Here is a 21710-nt window from a genome sequence, read left to right as displayed (position 1 = left end):
GAACAGGAACAAGACAAGGGTGCCCACTCTCGCTACTCTATTCAACATAGTACTGGAGATTTTGGCCAGAGCAATTAGGCAAGATAAAGAAATAAAAGGTATCCACATCGGAAAGGAAGAAATAAAACTCTCATTGTTTGCGGATGACATGATTCTTTATGTAGAAAACCCCAAAGAATCCACCAGAAAACTATTAGACACAATCAACATCTACAGCAAAGTTGCAGGGTACAAAATCAACCTACAAAAATCAGTTGCATTTCTATAACGAACTAGCAAAAAGAGAAGTCAAGAATACAATCCCATTTACATTCGCAACAAAAAGAATAAAATTCTAGGAATGAATTTAACCAAGGAGGTGAAAAACCTGTATACTGAAAACTATAAGACATTATTGAAAGAAGTCAAAGAAGACATAAAGAAATGGAAAGATATTTGACACTCATGGATTGGAAGAATAAACATAGTTAAAATGTCCGTGTTACCTAAAGCAGTTTACAGATTAAATGCAATCCCAATCAGAATTCCAATGACATTCTTCATGGAAATAGAACAAAGAATCCTAAAATTTATATTGAACAACAAAAGACTCCGTATAGGGCCGGCCCCGTGGCTTGGCGGTTAAGTGCGCGCGCTCCGCTGCCGGCGGCCCCGGGTTCGGATCCCGGGCGCCCACTGCCGCACCGCTTCTCCGGCCATGCTGAGGCCGCGTCCCACGTACAGCAACTGGAAGGATGTGCATCTATGACATGCAACTATCTACTGGGGCTTTGGGGGGGGGAATTTTAAAAAAAACAGAAAGAAAAAAAGACTCCGTATAGCCAAAGCAATCCTGAGAAAAAACAACAAAGCTGGAGACATCACAATCCCCAACTTCAAAATGTACTACAAAGCTATAGTAATCAAAGCAGCATGGTACTGGCACAAAAACAGACACACAGATCAATGGAATAGAATCAAAAGCCCAGAAATAAAACCACACATCTATGGATAGCTAGTCTTCGACAAAGTTGCCAAGAACATACAATGGAGAAAGGAAAGTCTCTTCAATAAATGATGTTGGGAAAACTGGACAGCCACATTCAAATGAATGAAAGTAGACCATTATCTTATACCACACACAAAAATTAGCTCAAAATGGATTAAAGACTTGAAGGTAAGACCTGAAACCATAAAACTCCTAGAAGAAAATATAGGCAGTACACTCTGACATCAGTCTTAACAGCATCTTTTCAAATACCATATCTACTCAGGCAAGGGAAACAAAAGAAAAAATAACCAAATGGGACTACGTCAGACTAAAAAGCTTCTGCAAGGCAAAGGAAACCATCAACAAAACAAGAAGACAACCCACCAACTGGGAGAGAATATTTGCAAATCATATATCTGACAAGGGATTAACTTCCAAAATATATAAACAACTGATACAACTCAACAACAAAGAAACAAACAACCTGATCAAAAAATGGGCAGAGGATATGAACAGACATTTTTCGAAAGAAGATATACAGATGGCCAACAGGCACAGGAAAAGATGTTCAACATCACTAATTATTAGGGAAATGCAAATCAACACTACAATGAGATATCACCTTACACCTGTTAGAATGGCTATAATTACCAAGACAAAAAATAACAAATGTTAGAGAGGATGTGGAGAAAAGGTAACCCTCATTCACTGCTGGTGGGAATGCAAACTGGTGCAGCCACTATGGAAAATAGTATGGAGATTTCTCAAAAAATTAAAAATAGAAATACCATACGATCCAGCTATCCCTCTACTGGGTGTTTATCCAAAGAACATGAAATCAACAATACCAAGAGATTTATGCACTCCTATGTTTATTGCAGCATTATTCACAATAGCCAAGATGTGGAAGCAACCCAAGTGCCCATCAACTGATGAATGGGTAAAGAAGATGTGGTATACATACCACATATATATACAATGGAATACTACTCAGCCATAAAAAAGACAAAGTTGTCCCATTTGCAACAACATGGCTGGACCTTGAGGGTATTAAGTGAAATAAAACAGACAGAGAAAGACAAATACCATATGATTTCATTCATGTGTGGAAGATAAACAAACAGGGATAGAGAGAACAGATTAGTGGTTACCAGAGAGGAAGGGGGTGAAGGGGTGGTGAAAGGGGTAAAGGGGCACCTATGTATGGTGACAGATAAAAACTAGACTATGGGTGGTGAGCATGATGTAGTCTACACAGAAACTGATGTATAATAATGTACACCTGAAATTACATGTTATAAACCCAAATAAATAAATAAATTCCAAGTGAATTGTATATCTAAATATAAAAAGTAAAACAATAAAGATTGTAGAAAATAGCATCAGAGAATATCTTCAAGACCTTGAGGTTGGTAAACATTCTTAAACAGGACACAAAATGCCTCAACCATAAAGGAAAAGATTGATAAATTGGATAACAGTAAAATTAAGAATCTCTGTTTATGAAAAGACACCATTAAACAAGTAAAAAAGTAAGCCACAGAGGGATGGAAGGTATTTCCAGTAAACATAACTAACTAAAGAAAACCCTGTCCAGAGTAATGAATTCCTACAAATCAAGAAGAAAAAGACATGCAGACCAATTTTTTAAATGGGCAGTAGACACGAACAGGGGTTTAATGAAAGAAGATATACAATTAGTCAATAAATATATAAATATTGTCTGACTTTATTAGTCATTGGGGGAATACACTTATCACTTTACATTTACCAGAATGGCTAAAATTAAACCTAGGATAACATGCATTGGCAGAGATGTGGAGCAACTGCAACTTGCGTGTGTTGCTGATGGGGGTATAAACTGGTGTGTTTACTTTGAAGAACTGGCTGTTATTATCTCTGCTACAGTTGACCCAGAAATTTCACTCCTCTTTATGTATGTATTCAACAGAACTGTGCACAAATGTTAACCAAAATCTACATACCAGGTTGTTCACAGCTGCACTATTCATAATAGCCCTAAAGTGGAAACAACACACATACCCATCAAGGGTGGAATGGATAAATAATTGTCCTATATTCAAACAATAGAATACAGCAGTACAAGTAAATGAAATATTGCTTCATACAACAACGTGGATGAGCCTTAAAACCATAATGTTGAACAAAAAACCCACAAAGAATACCTATCCTATCTCATTGATACAAAGTTCAAAAACTAGGAAAAGTGGCCTTGATGATAGAGGTCAGAGTGGTGGTTACCTCTGGAGGAGGGGCAGGGACCTTCTGGGGAACCTGGAATGTTCCATCTGGGCGGCAGTACCCAAGTGTGTTCCCTTTGTGATAATTTAAAAAACCGTGTTCTTATGATCTTCTACTGTTGTGTATGTATGTTATATTTTGACTTTTTAAAATCAATTTAAAAACCCATAATCATATTCCAGTGTTCCCTCCCTAACATTATGCCCAGATAACTGTGATTCAGATATCGGGTGTTCCTAAACTATTGAGTTACACCTGTAGGCATTTTCTTAGTTTATTCTCCTACGTGGTATTTTACATGCCCTGGATTTAGATTTCACTAATTTAAATCTCAAGAGGAATCTTATTTCCAAGCTCGTGTGAAGTGCCTTTAGCTTCCATGTGGACAACAATGATTTTGTAAGGGATTAAGATTAAGACACTTGATAAATTGAGTTTATTGTGAATCTTCATTTTGGAAAATACGCTAGGTATAGACCATTTATTATTAGGACTTTCTCCAGCTGAAAATAGTGTTTGAAATGTTAAAATTAAATGAAGGAATTATATTGGTGATATTTATTCTCATTTTTTAGTTAAATGCTCTACAAGACCTTCATCCATTACCCAAGATAATTTTGGAATACAGGCAGGTAAGTTAATTTTTTTTTTTTGTAAGAAAGTTGGTGAGGAAGGAGAATCATATGTTACCATCTCTCTTCATAGAAGTCCATAATCACTGAAGTAGCCCTGACAGCGTTCTAAAGGGAATTTAGTTTGTTCAAGTTGGCCTTGTAGTAGCACTGCTTGCTTGTACCCTGACATCATTTTACTCAAGTCTGCAGTCAGCCCTGCTCGGCATTGTGAGTCGAAGGGCTCATAAATGGAAGCTGACTAATGAAAATATGGAAGAAAATATTTGGTGTGTCGTTATTGTGAGACTTCAATGTGAGTTAGACCTGCATCAGTACCAAGTTTAGAAGCCTCTCACAAGAGCCTCCTCCCTTTCCCCGTTTCTAGGCCTGGCGAAATTACTCTGCAGCAGTGTTTTATCATCTCGCATTAACATTTACTGATTTATTGACATGCCTGCCTTCCTCTTCTAGCTCCTCATGTTTTCTCTGTTCATATACCTGACATTTGTTCTCTGTTGGTCGTGAACCACATTTATACGTTTTGCCACTGCTCACACCATTGGTCTGTTATTTACTGACCCTATGGCCTGCTGTCTTTGTCGAGGCTTGACAGCTGTTAGAGAGCATAATGGTAGCAAATGGCCCTTTCTCCTTGAAGTAATGAAAGGATTGAAAGAGAACTGAAAGGGGCACCAGAGAGAACACTGGATGACGGGTATTTGGGAACTCTCCATTTATCTTTGCTACTTTTTGTGTAAAAAGTATTATTACAGAATAAAAAATTTATTTACGTGGGAGTAGGGTGACATCTTTCTCTGTGGATTATTGTTATTTAATTCTGGGTACCACATAAGGCCATTTCAGGCCCTCCTGGAGTCATCTGAGGTGACATCAGTGGCACATGCCCAGCACTCTCTGAAACAGATGCTTTTTCCTATTTAAACACTTAAAGAAAATGATGATTTTTGTCTTTGTAATCTAGGTTCACAAGATCAAGTCAACCTTTGTAGATGGATTACTCGCTTGCATGAAAAAGGTAACTGAACCAAAAAAAGATATTGTGACTAGGAATATGGTTTATACATGAATTTAGATACATGTAGAATTTCTTTAAATTTTAGGCAGTGATGAAAAATTCTGATATTCTTGAGATTATGAACCATGATTTTGTTATTATTCAGGTCTCTTTATAGCATAAGTTGACATTATCCCTTAAAACCTCATATCTGTGTGGAAGCTCTGTGGCTGACCATGTGCTTTCACATCTATTATTGCATCTCTTTTCTCTAGTCATTTGAGGGTGATGTTGTTTTAGTTCACACATGAAGAGCCTGCAGTCAGAGATATTCTGTGACTTGTCTGAGTCCACACAGCAAATGACAGCCCCTGTCTGGGATGCACAGCCCCACCTTGAGTGCATGCGGAGCCCCCCCATGACGCATCAGCCTCCTTCTCCCCATGCACAAGATTTTTAAGTGACATAAAGACCCACATGTCCTATTGCAGTTTCTGCGTGGGTTAGGGGAAAATCTCCTTCACCCACCCTGATCACACATCAGGAGTTTCCTAACACCCAGGGACATTTTGGGGTTTGGGAGTTTAGGGCCAGTGGCTTGTGGACATCTGGAGGAGAGCAGTGAGTTTTGTGTGGTGTTGGCGAAGAGACTGAAGGGCCCAGCATGTTCTTGACCTCACATGACATTGTCAGAGCTTAAACTGATTCTTTTTAACTGATTAAGGGCTCCATCTCCTCTACCTGGAATCAGACTGGAACTGTGACTGGAAGACTCTCAGCCAAGCACCCTGTAAGTTAGCTCTCCTGTTAAATGCCGGTTTCCGGGCCTTGGAGTTGAAGTTTTGCCTACGTGTGTGTTTGCCTGTGCACTTTCTGTGTCTAAGAGGGGACCCCATACTGATGGATTGTGTTTTTTTCTCTTTATTCATTCAGCTAATACTTATTTAGCACATACTATGTTTTGGGAACACAGTAAAGGAACAAGACGTGGTCCTTTCCCTCATGAGGTAATGAGGGCTTCTTCCCCATCCAGAGAGTCACACACACGGGTGCTGAGGGCAAAAGGGACACCCGCTTCCCACTCCCCTGTCTTTGTTTTCAGATTTGTACTGGACAGTTGGCTTCTGATTTCCAGAAATATGTTTAAGTATCTGATGCTCTGATGACCACCTCCATTTTTGGGTTGTTGTTCAAGAAAAAAGCTGTAAATGCCCTTGAGTTTATGATGCAGCTTTAAATACATGTAAAGCAATTGACTTTTAAAATGGCTTTATGTTTTTGAATTAAAGATGACTCATTGCTAATTTCTCATTATAGAACAGTTCCTTAAGTACGGAAAAGAAATGTAAAAATACTAATAAAAGTCACTGATTATTCCACCACGCAGAATTAACTGGGGTTAACATCTTGGTTAACATTAATTTGGTTAACATCAGACTTTTTGCTAAGCACATGTATTTATAAAATACTATTTTTCTACAAAAATAACACATTTCTACACATTGTTTTATGTTATGCTTTTTAATTTAATTTAAGATGTCTTGATATACATCAATAAATATTGATCTGAATCTATTTTTAGGTTTAAATATGCACTATATAATACATATACATATGAATCTTATGTTCATGGTAAAGAAATTCAAGTCGTGTAAAAGCTTATAGAACAAAAAAATATAAGTCCTCTTTCCCTTCCCTTCATAATACATCTGTCTATTCCATGGGTCCCCTCTGTTAATAGTGTGGACTGCATCCTGCCAGGCGTTCATCTGGCCCTGTACTGGTATGGTATACCTAGTGCACCCAGGCAGAAGAGGGGGTGACTGTGTGAGGAGGAGAAAGAGGGGCTGAGACTGGGTGGCCTTGCACAGGGATGTACAGGAGCTGTTGCCTTTTGGTGCAGTCCCACTTGAGGACTTGAGGCTCTCGAATCTCAGGCTCTCTCTGGCTTCACACCCACTCTAGGGAAGTCTTATTTTGGACATCCCACTTTAGAGAGCTCTTCTGTGGTCTTTATCCAGCTGACTAATACTAATACTAGTATTATTAGTACTAGTATTAATAATATCTCATCTGAAAGCAGGTGCTGCTGTTACACTGTCCTTCAGTTCTTTTCTCCACCTACTCTGCCCACTGCACCCTTTCTCTTAGTTGATACTGCCTCTCATGGAGGAGTTATTTAGGAATTATAATGTGAAAACTCACTTTTTATGGAGGTCCTTACTTTTGTCTGTATGGAGTTATAAGTTCCCATTTTCTATTACATTTCCAGATTAATCTCTTGCTGTGCTTTATTCTCTTCCAGAAATTTCTAACGTCTCTGGTTGGTGGGTAGCATTCCTCCCAGGTTTTCAGTGATGCTCTAGTTTTACTTATTTATTTTTCTATTATTTCAATTGAACTTTTGGAAAGAGGAGATGTGAACATAAAGTGTACGCTCAGCCACCATCTTTAAGTGGAAGCCTACATCATGATTTTATTAGCTGCATTATACTCCACTTAATAGCTGTTCCTATTGATGGTCATTTAGAGTGTTTTCAGTTTTAATTATTTTATACAGAGATACCATAAACATACTTGTACATATATTTTTGGTTTGTTTTTCTGATGATTTCCACAGCATAAATTGCCAGAGATGGAATTTCCGAGTCAAAGTATATGTGTATTTTTAAGGCTTTACATTGCTAAATTGTCCTCCAGAAAAAAAATTATTTTACATTCCCACCAAACAATATGTGAAATGCTTGGTCCTCTACATCCTTACCAATACAAGGAGTTTTCATTTTGGTTACTATTTCCTGACTTGTTTTTTAAATTTCCATTCCTCTAAAAATTAAGTTAGTGAGATTGACTGTATAAAATAATTATTCTTCTATGAACTGTCTGTTCATGTCATTTGCCTATTTCTCTGAAGGATGTATATTTTTTTCCTATAGATATAGAAAAGCCCTTTATATGATAAAGATTAACCCTTTGTAAAATGTTGAATTATTTTTCTCATCTTTTAATTTTTTAAATATATATTCTGTTTGCCATACTTAAAATGGCTTTTTTATTATACAAATAATATATGATAGTTGTAAAGAATTCAAACAATAGATAAAAATATAAATAACAAAGTAAAAGTCACCTGAAACTCCACAGCCCTGCTATAATCATCATTAACATTTTGATGACCATCGTCTAACTTATCTCTTTTTTTAATTGCAGTAACATTGGTTTATATAATTTATCTCTTTATGCACACGCAAACGCACACACACACACTTACATGAATGGGATTGCATCATATATGTTGTTTTTATTGTAGACACTCTGTCACCACACCCATATCTCAGCCCCCCGCCCTTAATCCCAGTGCCCATGTAAGCAGCCTAGTGTGTACATTCATATATTCCTCTGTATTATACAGACCCATACCTATCTACACATATACACAAGGAGACATGTAATAGCTTTGTCATTATCTATTTTTCAGAATTAGATTTTTATTTTTCTGCCTCTTGCTTTTCTCTCTCAGCAACAGCTCGTGGAATCCCTGCAGGTCATTTGACAGAGTCCCATTTCAATCTTGTCATTGCATGTTCTGCTTGCTCTAGACGTTCCTCTGCTGGTGCATGTGCTTCATGTCCAGTTCTTTCCCTCTAAAAGCAAAGCTGCAATAAGCATCATGCGCATATGTCCTGGTGTATTGGTACTTGTATTTTTGTCTGATAGTTTATCAGGTATGGAATTACTGGATCAAAGGATATTGCATTTTTACTTTTAATAGCTGTTATTAGATTGCCTTCCAAAATGGTTTCAGCTTTTGACATTGCCATGAGCAGTGTCTGTACTGAAGTGGCATTTTAGAAAGGCTTTCCTCAGCTCCGGGATTATTTAAATATTCACCTCTGTTTTCATGTAAAACTTTTCTGCTTTCGTTTTTGTCACGTGTAAAACTTGAATTCAGCTGTACAATTTAACCAGATACTATGTGGGTTACATGATGGTGCCATAAAATGGCTAGAGCTTGAATTACATTTTTTTCGTTTCAAGCATACAAAATACACTTGATTAATATTTTTAAAAATCAGATTATAACTGTTTTTCAACATTTCTAGAAAGTTAGTTTCTTACACACACACCCTCCCAAGAGAAAGTTATTGCTATAATGTGTTTACTGAAGCTCATTACCATCTACCTTTGTGTTCTGTTTCATGGTTATTTCTGATATCAGGAAAATGTAAAAAGTTTTTGTTTTTTGATTCACCTGCTTCTTTCCCATATTTTGACATTTTAATGAAGCATTAACAGGTTATGATTTACTTAAGAACTGTGAGAGAATAATTGATTCAATTGATTCAACTCATGTCTCAGTAATATATATACAAAATAAATATGTTAGGGCATTTTTATAATAGCTGTTTTAAAGTCTTTATTAGATAATGCCAACATCTATATCATCTTGTCATTGGTGTCTTTTGATTGTTTTTTCCCATGTGATTTGAGATTTTCCTGCTTTTTCGTGTGTCCAGTAATTTTGGATTGTATCCTGGACATTTTGAATATTGTGTTTTGAGAGTCTGCATCTTGTATAGAAATCCCGTTAAAATGTTGATATTTTTGTTTTAGTAGGCAATCAACCTGGTTAGGTTCAGGCTGCAAGTTGTGTCCTGCCTTCCATGAGCTGTGGTTCCAATGTATGTTCAGTTTTCAAAGCCTTTGCTGTGCTATTCAGGTATTCTCAAATGATGGCCACCCAGTGGTCAGTCTGGAATTGAGTCATAGTCTGTTAGTTCAGTTCTCAGTCTTTGGTATGCCCCTTAGGATGATATCTACACATGTGCAACTGGGAGCTGAGCCCAGTGGTTTATAAACAACTCTACAGTATCGTTTTCCCAGTCTCCTCCCTCTTTGTGGTCTCCCTAGTTAATTTCTGGTTCTTTGGTGTTCTCTTTTTTTGGTCTTCTAGCCAGAAACCTCAAGCCTTAGTAATCCTATTCTGCCGCATATTTCATGCCACTGCCCCATGTCCAGAGGACCAAGAGGAAGAAATGATAAATTTACTACCTGTTGGGTAGTACTTCAAATTTTGGTCTGCTTCTCCAGTCTGCCTGCTGCTATTAATTTATCAAAATCTTCAAATTGCTGCCCTATGCATTCTGTCTGGTTTTTACAGCTGCGTTCAGTGGAGTATCCTTACAGTATCTTACCAAGAATAGGAACCTCAACTCCATTCTTTAACAGCTTCATTGAGGTATAAGTGACATACAATAAACTTCATGTATCTCAAACAATTTGATAGGTTTTGAATTGTGTATTTGACTGTGAAACCATCACCACAATCAAGATAGTGAACATATCCATCACCCCCAAAAACATCCTTGTGCCCCTTTGTAATCTCTCCCTTCCCCACCCCCACCTTCACCCATGTCTTCAGGCAACCACTGACTTGCTTTTTGTCACTATAGATTAGTTTGCATTTTCTGGAAACTTATATAAATGGAATCCCACAGTAAGTACTCTTTTTTGTCTGATTCTTTCAGTCAGCATTGTTATTTTGAAATTCATCCACGTTCTTCTGTTTCAACAGTTCATTCATTTTTATTGCTGGTTAGTATTCCATTGAGTCTGTGTATACAATTTGTTTATAAATTCACTTGTTGATCAATATTTGGGTTGTTTCCAGTTCTGGGATATTCTCCAGTGTGGGTTATTACTGTGCACATTCATGCACAGTCCTGATGGGGACATATACCTTGTTTTCTCTTGGGTAAATACCAAGGAGTGGAACAGCTGGGTCATATGGTAGGTATATGTTTCACTTTTTAAGAAACTGCCAAAGTGTTTTCCACAGTGGTCGTGCCGTTTGCCATTCCCACCAGCAATGTATGAGAGTTCCACTGCCTTCACATCCCCACCAGTACTTGTTATGGTCAGCCTTTTTAATTTTACCCGTTCTAATAGGTGTGTAGTGGTATCTCATTGTGGTTTTAATTGCATTGCCCTGATGACTAATGATGTTGAGCATCTTTCTATGTGCTTATTTGCCACCCACTTTTCTTCTTCAGTGAAGCATCTGGTCAAATCTTTGGCACATTTTTTAGGGATTGTTCATTTTCTTATCACTGAGTTTTAAGGGTTCTTTATATCTTCTGGATACAAGTCCTTTCTCAGATATATACTTTGCAAAAATTTTCTTCCAGTCTGTGGTTTGTCTTTTTATTCTTTTAATACAGTCTTTTGAAGAGCAGAAGTTTTAAATTTTAATGAATTCTGATTTATCAGTGTCTGCTTATATAGATCATGCTTTTGGTGTTGTGTCTCAGAAATCTTTGCCTAAACCAAGATCATAAAGATTTTATCCTGTTTTCTTCTAGAAGTTTTATAGTTTCTGGTTTTACATTTAGATCTATGATCCATTTTGAATTGATTTTTGTAAATGGTGTGAAGCAAGTGTCTAAATTCATCTTTTTGTAAATGGATATTCAGTTGTCCCAGCACCATTTGTTGAAAAGACCATCCTTTCCCCCACATTTAATTGCCTCGGCACCTTTGTCAAAAACGAATTCACGGGCCGGCCCCATGGCTTAGCGGTTAAGTGCACGCGCTCCGCTACTGGTGGCCCAAGTTCGGATCCCGGGCGCGCACCTACGCACCGCTTCTCCGGCCATGCTGAGGCTGCGTCCCACATACAGCAACTAGAAGGATGTGCAACTATGACGTACAACTATCTACTGGGGCTTTGGGGAAGAAAAAAAAAAAAAAGGAGGAGGATTGGCAATAGATGTTAGCTCAGAGCCGGTCTTCCTCAGCAAAAAGAGGAGGATTAGCACGGATGTTAGCTCAGGGCTGATCTCCCTCACCAAAAAAAAAAAAAAAAAAAAACGAATTCACCATAAATGTAGGGGTTTTCTTCTGTACTGTCAATTCTTTCCAACTTATCTATATATCTACCATACCAGTAAGACAATATTTTGATTATTGTAGCCTTCTAGTAAGTTTTTAAGTTGGCGTGTGTAACTCCTCCAACATTGTTCCTTTTCAAATTTTAAGTGAAAGGATGTGTTTGCCATTCTGTAATGTATTTAGAGAAGTGTTTTAAAAGTGTTTAACTAAAGATTATTTAGTTAACAATAGTTATGTGAGTGTTCTGTACAAGCTACTTGGAGAAGAGTGTTATTTCAGGGAATGGATGTGGTAGCTTGTCTATACTGCATTTAGAAAAGTGTTTAAAAACATATGTATTGGTGTTTATAAAAGCGAATTGTATGTGCATGATACCTTGAAAAGAGCATAATATCAAGCGATGGAGATGGTAGCTCTTCTGTAATGCATTTAGGAAGTGTTTATAAACACTTGTAATAAAGATATTTATAAGAGGGGTACCCACTTGCTGCAAAGAGAAGAGTGCTTTTTAAGCGAAGGGGTATGTTGGCTATTCTGTAAAGCACGTAGAGAAGTGTTTAAAAACACAGGTATTAACAATGATTGTATTAGTGTTCTGTGTAAGCTACTTTGAGAAGAGTGTTATTTCAGGGAATGTATGTGGTAGCTCTTCTGTAATACATTTAGAAAAGTGTTAAAAAACATGTAATAATGACGTTTAATAGAGTTGTATGTGCATAATACTTTGAAAAGAGTGTAATATCAGGGAATGGATGTGATATCTTTTCTGTAATGCATTTAGAGAAGTAATGCAATGTTTATGAGTGTGGTATCCACTTGCTACGAAGAGAACAGTGTATTATTTTTATTGAAATATAATGGACATAAAACCTTGTATTAGTTTCATGTGTACAACATAATGATTTGATACGTGTATATATTGTGAAATGATCACCACAATAAGTCTAGTTAACATCCATCACCACACAAAGCTACGATTTTTTTCTTGTGATGAGATCTTTTAAGATCTACTCTCTTAGCAACTTTCAATTATACAATACAGTATTATTAACTGTGGTCATAATGCTGTACATTACATCCCTAGAACTTATTTGTTTTATTGTGACCAGGAGTCTGTAGCTCGTCCAACATTGTTCTTTTTAAAAAATAATTTGGTTATTCTGGGTCCTTTGTGTTCCCATATAAATTTTATAATTAACATCAATTTCCACAAAAAAGTCTGCTGAGTTTTGCATTGAGATTACATTGAATCTAGAACTCAATTTAGGGAGACTGACACCTTAATAATATTTAGTCTTCCATCCCTTGAAAAGGGCATATCTCTTCATTTATTTGAGTCTTCTTTAATTTCTCTCAGTAAGGTTTTGTAGTTTTCAGAGTACGGGTATTTTTTAATATTTTGTCAGATTTATCTCTACGTATTTCATATTTTTGATACTATTGTAAATTGTATTGTTTCAATTCCCAATTGTTCATTGCTAGCACATAGACATACAACTGATTTTTATATTTTGATGTTGTATCTTGCAACCTTAGTTCTAGTAACTCTTTTTGGAGATTCCATCTGATTTTCTATATAGATGATCGTGTTATGTGTGAATAAAGAAAGATTTATTTCTTCCTTTCCAATAAGGATTCTTTTTATTTCTTTTTCTTGCCTGATTGCACTGACCAGAACACCCTGTACCATGTTGAATAGAAGTAGTGAGAGCAGACATCTTGTTCCAGATCTTAGGAGCAAGCATTCAGTTTCATCAGTAAGAATGTTGTTAGCTATAAGTTTTTCACGTGTACCTTTAACCAGCTTGAGAATGTTCCCTTCAAATAATAGTTTGCTGAGAGTTTTTATCTAGATATTGGGTTTTGTCAAATTATTTTTTGTACCTATTGAGATGATCATATGGTTTTTCTTTCTAAATTTGTTAATATGGTCAGTTACATTGATAGATTTTCATATTTTAAACCAACCTTGCATTCCTGGAATAAACTGCATTTGGTCTTGATATATTTCCTTTTTATATATTGTTGGATTAAATTTGCTAAAATTTTGTTTAGAATCTTTGCATCTATTTTAATGATGGGTATTGGTTAGTAGTTTTATTTTATTGTAATGTTTTTGTCTGATCTTGGTATCGAGATAATGCTAGCCTCAAATAATGAATTGGGAATTATTCCCTTCTCTTCAAATTTCTGGAAGAATTTGTGTAGAATCATTTTTATTTCCTCCTTGATTGTTTGATAGAATTCACTAGGGAAGCCATTGGGGCCTGGAGGTTTCTTTGTGGGAAGGAATTTAACTATAAATTCCATTTCTTTCATAGATATAGGGCTATTCAGGTGATCTATTTCTTCTTGAGTGAGCCTTGATAGTTTGTTCTTTCAAGGAATTTGTCTATTTCATATAAATTGTTGAATTTATTGGCATAAGGTTGTTCATAACATTCCCTTATTCTTTTAATATCTCTGAACCTGTAGTGATGTCACCTCTCTCATTCCTGACGTTGGTAATTTGTGTCTTCTCACTTTTTTCCTCATGTTCAGGTTTTGGTTTCATTGATTTTCTCTATTGTCTTTGTTTTCTTTTTTTTTTTAATTTTTTGTTTATTTCAATAACATTGGTTTATAACATTGTATTCTATTTCATTGATTTATGCTTTGATGTTTATCATTTCCTTTCTTCTGCTTACTTTGGGTTTAATTTGCTCTCCTTTTTCTAGTTTCTTAAGGTAGAGGCTGAGTTTATTGATTTGAAACCTTTCTTCTTTCCTGGTATAGGCATTTAGTGCTATAAATTTCCTCCCAAGTAGTGCTTTCTGGCATCCAATAAATTCTGATATGTTGTGTTTTCATTTTCACTCAGTTCAAAAAACTTTCTAGTAACCTTTTCTATGTCTTCTTTAACCTATGGATTATTTAGAAGTTTGTTATTTAGTTTCCAAATATTTGATGATTTTCCAAATACCCTTGTGTTATTGATTTCTAATTTAACTCCATTGTGGTCAGAGGATATACTTGGCATACCTTGCATCCTTTTAAATTTATTCAGACTTGTTTTATGGCCCAGACAATGGTCTATCTTGGTAACTGTTCCATGTGCACTGGAAAAAATGTGCATTCTGTTATTGTAGGGTGGAATGTTCTATAATTACCAGGTAGATCAAGTTGGTTGGTAGGGTTGTCCAAGTCTATTATATCCTTGCTGATTTTCTGTCTAATTGTTCAATCATTTATTGAGAGAAGGGTATGGAAGTCTCCAACCGCAATTGTGGAATTTTCTTTTTCTCTTTGCAGTTCTCTCTCTTCTATTTCCATATAGTTTTTGCTTCATATGTTTGAAGCTCTTTTATTAGGGGCAGAAATGTTAAGGATTGTTATGTCCTGATGAATTTACCCTTTTATTTCTATGAAGTGACCTTTTTTATTCCTGGTAATACTATTTGCTCTGAAATCTATTTTGTCTAATATTAAAATATTAATTTGAAATAATTAATAAAATACATTTAAAAATAATTTTAGAAATAATAAAATTAATAAAAATATAATTTAATATTACTCTTAAAATAGCCACTGTAGTTTTCTTTTGACTAGTGTTAGCAGGGTATTGTCCATTCTTTTACTTGTTTAAACTGTCTCTTTATATATAAAGTACATTTACTGTAGGAAGTAGATATTTAGTCTTATTTTTGTATCCATTCTGAAAATATTTGCCTTTTGATTGGGGTGCTCAGTCCATTTACATTTAATGTGATTATTCATAGGATTAGATTTAAGCCTATTATCTTGCTATGTGTTCTCTCTTTATCTCAATTGTTCTTCATTCCCCTTTTCCTCTTTTTCTGTCTTGTTTTGGATTGAGTTTTTAAATGATTCTCTTTTATCTTTTTTGATGTATTAGGTATAACTCTTTGTTTTGTTATTTTAGTGGTTATTTTAGGGTTTACAGTATACACCTTTAATTTATTACTGTCTATATTCAAATAATATTATATCATTCTGTGTTTAGTATAAGAACCTAACAATAGTATACTTCCATTTCTCTTCTCCTGGCCCTTATGCTATTATTGTCATATATCTTACTTTACACATAAGGTATAAATTCCATAATATATTTTATTATTTTTGCTTAAATGGTCCATGATCTTTTAAGTAGATTTAAATAGTAAGAAAAATCTTGGTTATTTACCCATGTAGTTACCATTTCCTGTGCTCTTCATTTCCTTTTGTAAATCCAGATTTCTATTTGGTATCACTTTCCTTCTGCCTAAAGGACACCCTTTAACATTTCTTATAGTGTGGGTCATCATCACTTGATGAGTGGTGTGTAGGTCCACGCCCAGGATCGAAACCTGCGAATCCCAGGCTGCCGAAGTGGAGCATGCAAACTTAACCACTACACCCCCAGGCCGGCCCCTTACCTTTGTTTTTGAAAGTTACTTTTGCAAGGTAAAAAATTCTTTGTTGAAAGTTTTCTCTTTCAATGCTTTGAAGATGTTACTTTACTCTCTTCTAACATTATTTCTGATAAAAAAAAATCTACTGTCATCATTACCTTTGTTTCTCTATACATGTGTCTTTTTTTTTTTCTGGCTATTTTTAGCTTTTTCTTTCTTTTTTTTTTTAATAATTTTATTTATTTATTTTTTCCCCCAAAGCCCCAGTAGATAGTTGTATGTCATAGTTGCACATCCTTCTAGTTGCTGTATGTGGGACGCGGCCTCAGCATGGCCGGAGAAGTGGTACGTTGGTGTGCGCCCGGGATCCGAACCTGGGCCGCCAGTAGCAGAGCGCGCGCACTTAACTGCTAAGCCACCGGGCCGGCCCCTAGCTTTTTCTCTTAATCATTTGTTTTGAGAAATTTGATTATAAGGTACCTTGGTGTAATTTTTTCATGTTTCTGTGTTTGGGGTTCATTGGGTTTCTTGGATCTGTGGTTTTATACTTTTCATCAAATTTGGAAAATTATTGGCAATTTATTCACATAATTTTTATATTCCTCCTTTGCTCTGCTCTCTTTTGGGGACTCCATTTATGATTACATATATTAGGTCACTTGACTTTGTCCCACAGCTCCCTGAAACTCATTTTTCTTCTTTCCCTCCAATTTTTTTTCCTGTTTCAATTTGGATAGTTTTTATGACTATGTCCTGGTAGTTCGTTAATCTTTGTTTATCAGGTAAAATCTGTTGCTAATCCCACTGAGTATATTTTTCATATTAAACTTTATAGTTTTCATTTCTAAAAATTCAGTTTGGGTCTTTTTTATGCCATCCATGTCTCTACTTAATTTTTTTCAACATATTGGATACAGTTATAATAATCATTTTAATGTCCTTGTCTGTAATTTCAACATCTGTGTCCATTATAGGTTAGTTTCAGTAGATGATTATTCTCATCATAAGTCCATTTTCCTGCTTCTTTGTATGTCTGGTCATCTTTGTTTGGATTTTACATTGTTGGATGATGGACCTTTTTGCATTTCTATAAGTGTTCCTGAGCTTTGTTCTGGGACAACTTAAGTTACTTGGAAATAGTTTGTTCTTTTCTGGTCTTGCTTTTGTGATTTGTTAGGCAGGTCCAGAGAGGTGCTTCGTCTAAAACTAATTATTCTCCACTCCTGAGGAAAGACCTTGCCAAGTACTATACCTAATGTCCCACGAATTAGGTGTTTTCCAAGAATGGCTGGTGGGCGCAAGAACTCTTCCTGGCCCTGTGTGAGTGTCATGCACTGTTTTCTAATCCCTTTGGATGGCTGTTCCCCAGCCTTGGGTAGTTTTCTCGCATACATGCACTGATCAGTTCTTTGCTAGATACTTAACTCTCTGCTGGGCTCAAGAAAAGTGATGATTTTATAGATTATCTCTCTTTTCCTTGTTGTTAGGGTTGGAGCACTTTCTTTTCAACTGTATACATCCCAAGTGGAAGTAGAAGCTCTTATCTAATAAGTTTTAAACCATCTAAAACCCTGCATCCTTTATGTTCTCTTAGCATTGAATAGTTCGTTAATCAATATTTGCTTTATCAGAACCTCAGTCTATTGTCCCACCTAGATTTCCCCTGTATGTCTCTTATCATGATGCTTATTATATTGTGTTTTAAGTGCCTGTTTACTTCTGTTTGCCTCACTGGATTGTGAATTCCATGAGAACAGGGACCTTCTCTTCCTGCTTTATTGACATATCCCCAGGCCTGGTTCTGTACTTGGAACATGGTAGCTACCAAGTGTTTATTGAATGAAAAACTGAGTGTGTGATCCACTCTTGAGTTATCTTACAATGTCTCAAAGTCATATGGTTTGGGATCATCATCAAGATTACAGTGTGTTGACAGTGTGGGCCAATCTTCTTTCCTGTGCTGGACTGTCACACTCTTCACCTTGGGCATGAGTTGGTCATGAGGTCTTTTGTTTGTCTAAATTCTCTTCCCTTGACTCAGATACTTTAGGGTTCATGCCTGTCAATCCTTGTTTTGTATGTTCCCTCTTAGAACTGTCATATTTTTTACAAATGTCTTCTCCTGGGAAGATGTTGAGGACCTTTGTTCATATTGCACTTGCCAGGAGACACATTCTTAGCATTTCTTCATCATCTAATACCTCCTTATCTAGTGTGGCTTTAGATGTCCCTTCTAATGTTTCTACATTAACGAGGCCAGTTTTTGTCAATGCCCTCATTTTACTGCAATGCCACTCATGATACTGGCTCAGAATTTATCAACATTTTGTAATTCAAAATGTCTTACCTTTCACATTGTATTTTTATTAATTCTTTAGTATCCTGGGTCCTCATTCTTCTTCTAAGTTAGTATTTTAAATTTTTAAAAAATGTTACAGTTTAAAATGTATTGGTTGGAAATGTTAAAATCCAGGTATTCTTTAGCTGGATTTTTGCTTTGGTTCCTTTGTGAGTCTTTTTTCCCCTTAGTTTTCTTTATTTTTCTAATTATATGTCCAATATTTTGTTAGCATGTTTGTACTAGCTTTTTAGTATCTGAGTTGAAGCCAAATTAAGATTTTGTTGTATTACAGTTAACGCTGTGATATAATTTATGATTCCTTGACCCCTCATGCTTTCCCTTGCCTTCAAGCCATTGCTCTTGTCACTTCTGTTTAAATACTTTTTCTGCCCCTACATCCCCAAACACGTTGTCCTCCAGCCCAGCTTTCTTTGTCTATTACTGCCTATTAGTTCTTCTGGTTTCAACTCAGAGGACATGTCCATCAGGAAGCCTTAGTTGACACCCCCACCTCATCCTCCCACTCCCAAAGCTCAGATAAATGCCCCTTTTCTATGAAAAAGGTATGGAGCCTAATATAGTGAACATCTGTGTCCATCATCCACTTAAGAGCTTAAATATTACCTGGGTACATTTAAAGCCCTTGTTTATCCTTTCCCAGGTGTGTTCTTCCCAAGTTAGTTCACCTTTATATCTCAAACTTAGTGTTTATCATCCTATTTTAATGCCTTTACTATACATTTCCTTAAATAATAGATTTTTACAATTATTTTTAAACTTTATATAAATGATATATTGTACTTATCTTTATACTGCTTGCTGTTTTCATTCAACATTATGTTTTTAAGATTTATCCATGTTGACAGAAGTAGCTCTGGTTCATTTATCTTGATATAGTATTTCATTGTATAAATATACTAGATATTTTCCAATTTTGCACTATTAGATACAATGCTACAAGAAAAAAATAATGCTGTGATGAATATTCTTGAACATGTGTAAGGGTTTCTCTAGTATATCACCAGTATTGCCTGGCCACAGGGCATGCTGGTGTTCAGCTTTCTTGATGTCACCAAGTACTCTCCAAAGAGGTAGACCAGCTTACACTCCTGCCTGCAGCATGTGAGAAATCTCGGTGCTCTACCTATTCTGCTGCTCTTGGTATTTCCAGACTTTTTACTTTTTGCCAGTCTGATGAGTATGAATTAGTATCTTATTGTGGTTTTATTTGCATTTCTTTAATTACTAATGAGGATAAGTATATTTTCATCTTTATTGGTCATTTGGGTTTCTTCAGTGACTTACCTGTTTATCTCATTTGCCTGTTTTCAGTTTTTCTTATTAATTTGTAAAAGTTCTTTATATATTATGGATACTAGTCTTTTGTTCACTTATATAAATATCTCCTCCCAGTCTATTTTTTATTTTGGGGCTTTTTTTCATGTTGTATTCTATGTATTTGAATTACAGATGTTTTCTATTTTAATATCATCAAATTTGTAGTCTTTTCTTTATAGTTTGTGCTTTTTTTTGTGTCTTGTTGAAGGAATCTTTCCTTACATGGAGATCATAAAGATACTCTAATTCTCTTTTAATGGTTTTAGAGTTTTGATTTTTACATTGATTCTGTAATCCCCCTGGAATTTGCTTTTATATAGATGTGAGGTAGAGATTCAACTGTTTTTCCATTTGGATAACTGCTTGTTATAATCACTGTTATTGTAATAACTTACAATAATTTGTAATGCCTCTGTCATATATGAGTTTTGATAAATGCGTGGGTCTGTCTCTAGGCTCTCAGTTCTGTGCCCTTGGTCTATTTGTCTATTGTCACATGATCTTAACTTGTGATAGTTTCATTATACATGTATATTCCCAGAGCACCCTCTACTTAACCGATCATATCACTCGAGCGATTGCCTTCCTTCTACTGCAGTCTTCTTGAGTCTTTTCAACATTTTATCCTAAAAATGAGCACAGTGTCTACCATATGATAGGTAGTCAATAAGTGTTCTTGGAGGAATGAATAAAATCAGGGGCTTAAATCTTAGTTGTCAAGTGCTAAATATAGCTAATGTATTATTGGGGGAAAATGTTTTAGGGAAAAATAAATAGCATTAGTTCTTCAACTTGTGTTCATTAGGTAAAGGAATTTTATCTAGTACTTTATATTTATATAAATATTAATTATTTGGAGGTCTTGTATGTGAGGAGCTAGCATTTCTCATAATAGCTGACACATGGTTGGATTTTGTTGAATACAATGAATGAATTCTTCTAGTTAAGAGAGTCTTCTTAAGAATGTTTTTTACAGTGAATATATATTTAAAGGATATCTTTCTATAATTTTCAGAAAAATTATTATTTTTTCAAAATAATATATTTAAAATATCTGATATTTTGCAAAAAGATATTAAATTCCCCATGGGCAATTTATCACCAACTGAAGCTCTTAGATATGAATGGCAATTTAATGTGAGTGGTTAAGTGAGCACGCACACTTAACCACTATGCCACCGAGCTGGCCCCTCATGTGTGCATTTTTAATGCTATAAAATTTCCCTCTCAGGGGCCAGCTCCATGGCGTAGCGGTTAAGTGTGTGTGCTCCTCTGCTGGCAGCTCAGGTTCAGATCCCAGGCGCGCACCGACGCACCACTTGTCAGGCCATGCTGTGGCGGCGTCCCACATAAAGTGGAGGAAGATGGGCATGGATGTTAGCTCAGGGCTGATCTTCCTCACACACAAAAAAAATTTCCCTCTCAGCACTGCTCTAGCTGTATCCCACCAATTTTGATTTGTTGTATTTTGTCAAAGAAAAATTGCACCAGACAGAATTAAACAGGCAAGGAAGAGTTTATTCAAGGCTATTGCAATAGTGGAGAGAGATTGAACTCAACTCTGAACACACCAAGGGCAACAGGGATTTATAGCCATTGGGGGAGGGTAGTCAGTGGATGGAAACGTACTGAGAAGAACTTGGCGAGGTATGAAGGATGGGGGGATTCTTGCTAAACTGCTTGCTAAACTTGTTAAATTCAGCCACAGTTTTTTCTGTGGTATTTTACTGGAGTTGTATGGTTATTGCCTAAAAGTTTTCTGTCTTGCTAGGCTGTTCCTTTCCTGTCCTTTGGCTAGAGAGAGCAAGCTTTTGTTGGGGCTTTTTTTGTCAGTGGCCTCTGGCATTTCTAGGTTACAATCTTCTCCAGTACCTGGTCTGGGACATAT

General features: G+C 36.0%; 1 protein-coding gene across 14 annotated transcripts in view; it reads left to right on the top strand.

Annotated features, from left to right (window-relative positions):
- LOC131409410 (HAUS augmin-like complex subunit 3) overlaps nt 1-21710 on the top strand; it is a 186069-nt gene that overhangs the window by 66063 nt on the left and 98296 nt on the right. For all 14 annotated transcript variants that reach the window (XM_058546563.1, XM_058546562.1, XM_058546567.1 and 11 more), the window contains 3 exons: nt 3808-3864; nt 4829-4882; nt 5586-5651. In XM_058546563.1, the coding sequence (XP_058402546.1) occupies nt 3808-3864; nt 4829-4882; nt 5586-5651 (177 nt within the window). The remainder of the gene's footprint in view (nt 1-3807; nt 3865-4828; nt 4883-5585; nt 5652-21710) is intronic.

The sequence above is a fragment of the Diceros bicornis genome, chromosome 8, assembly GCF_020826845.1.
Source record: "Diceros bicornis minor isolate mBicDic1 chromosome 8, mDicBic1.mat.cur, whole genome shotgun sequence".
Classification (NCBI taxonomy): Eukaryota; Metazoa; Chordata; class Mammalia; order Perissodactyla; family Rhinocerotidae; genus Diceros; species Diceros bicornis.
The sequence above is the reverse complement of the archived record's forward strand: the minus strand, read 5'-3'. Positions and strand labels throughout refer to the sequence as shown.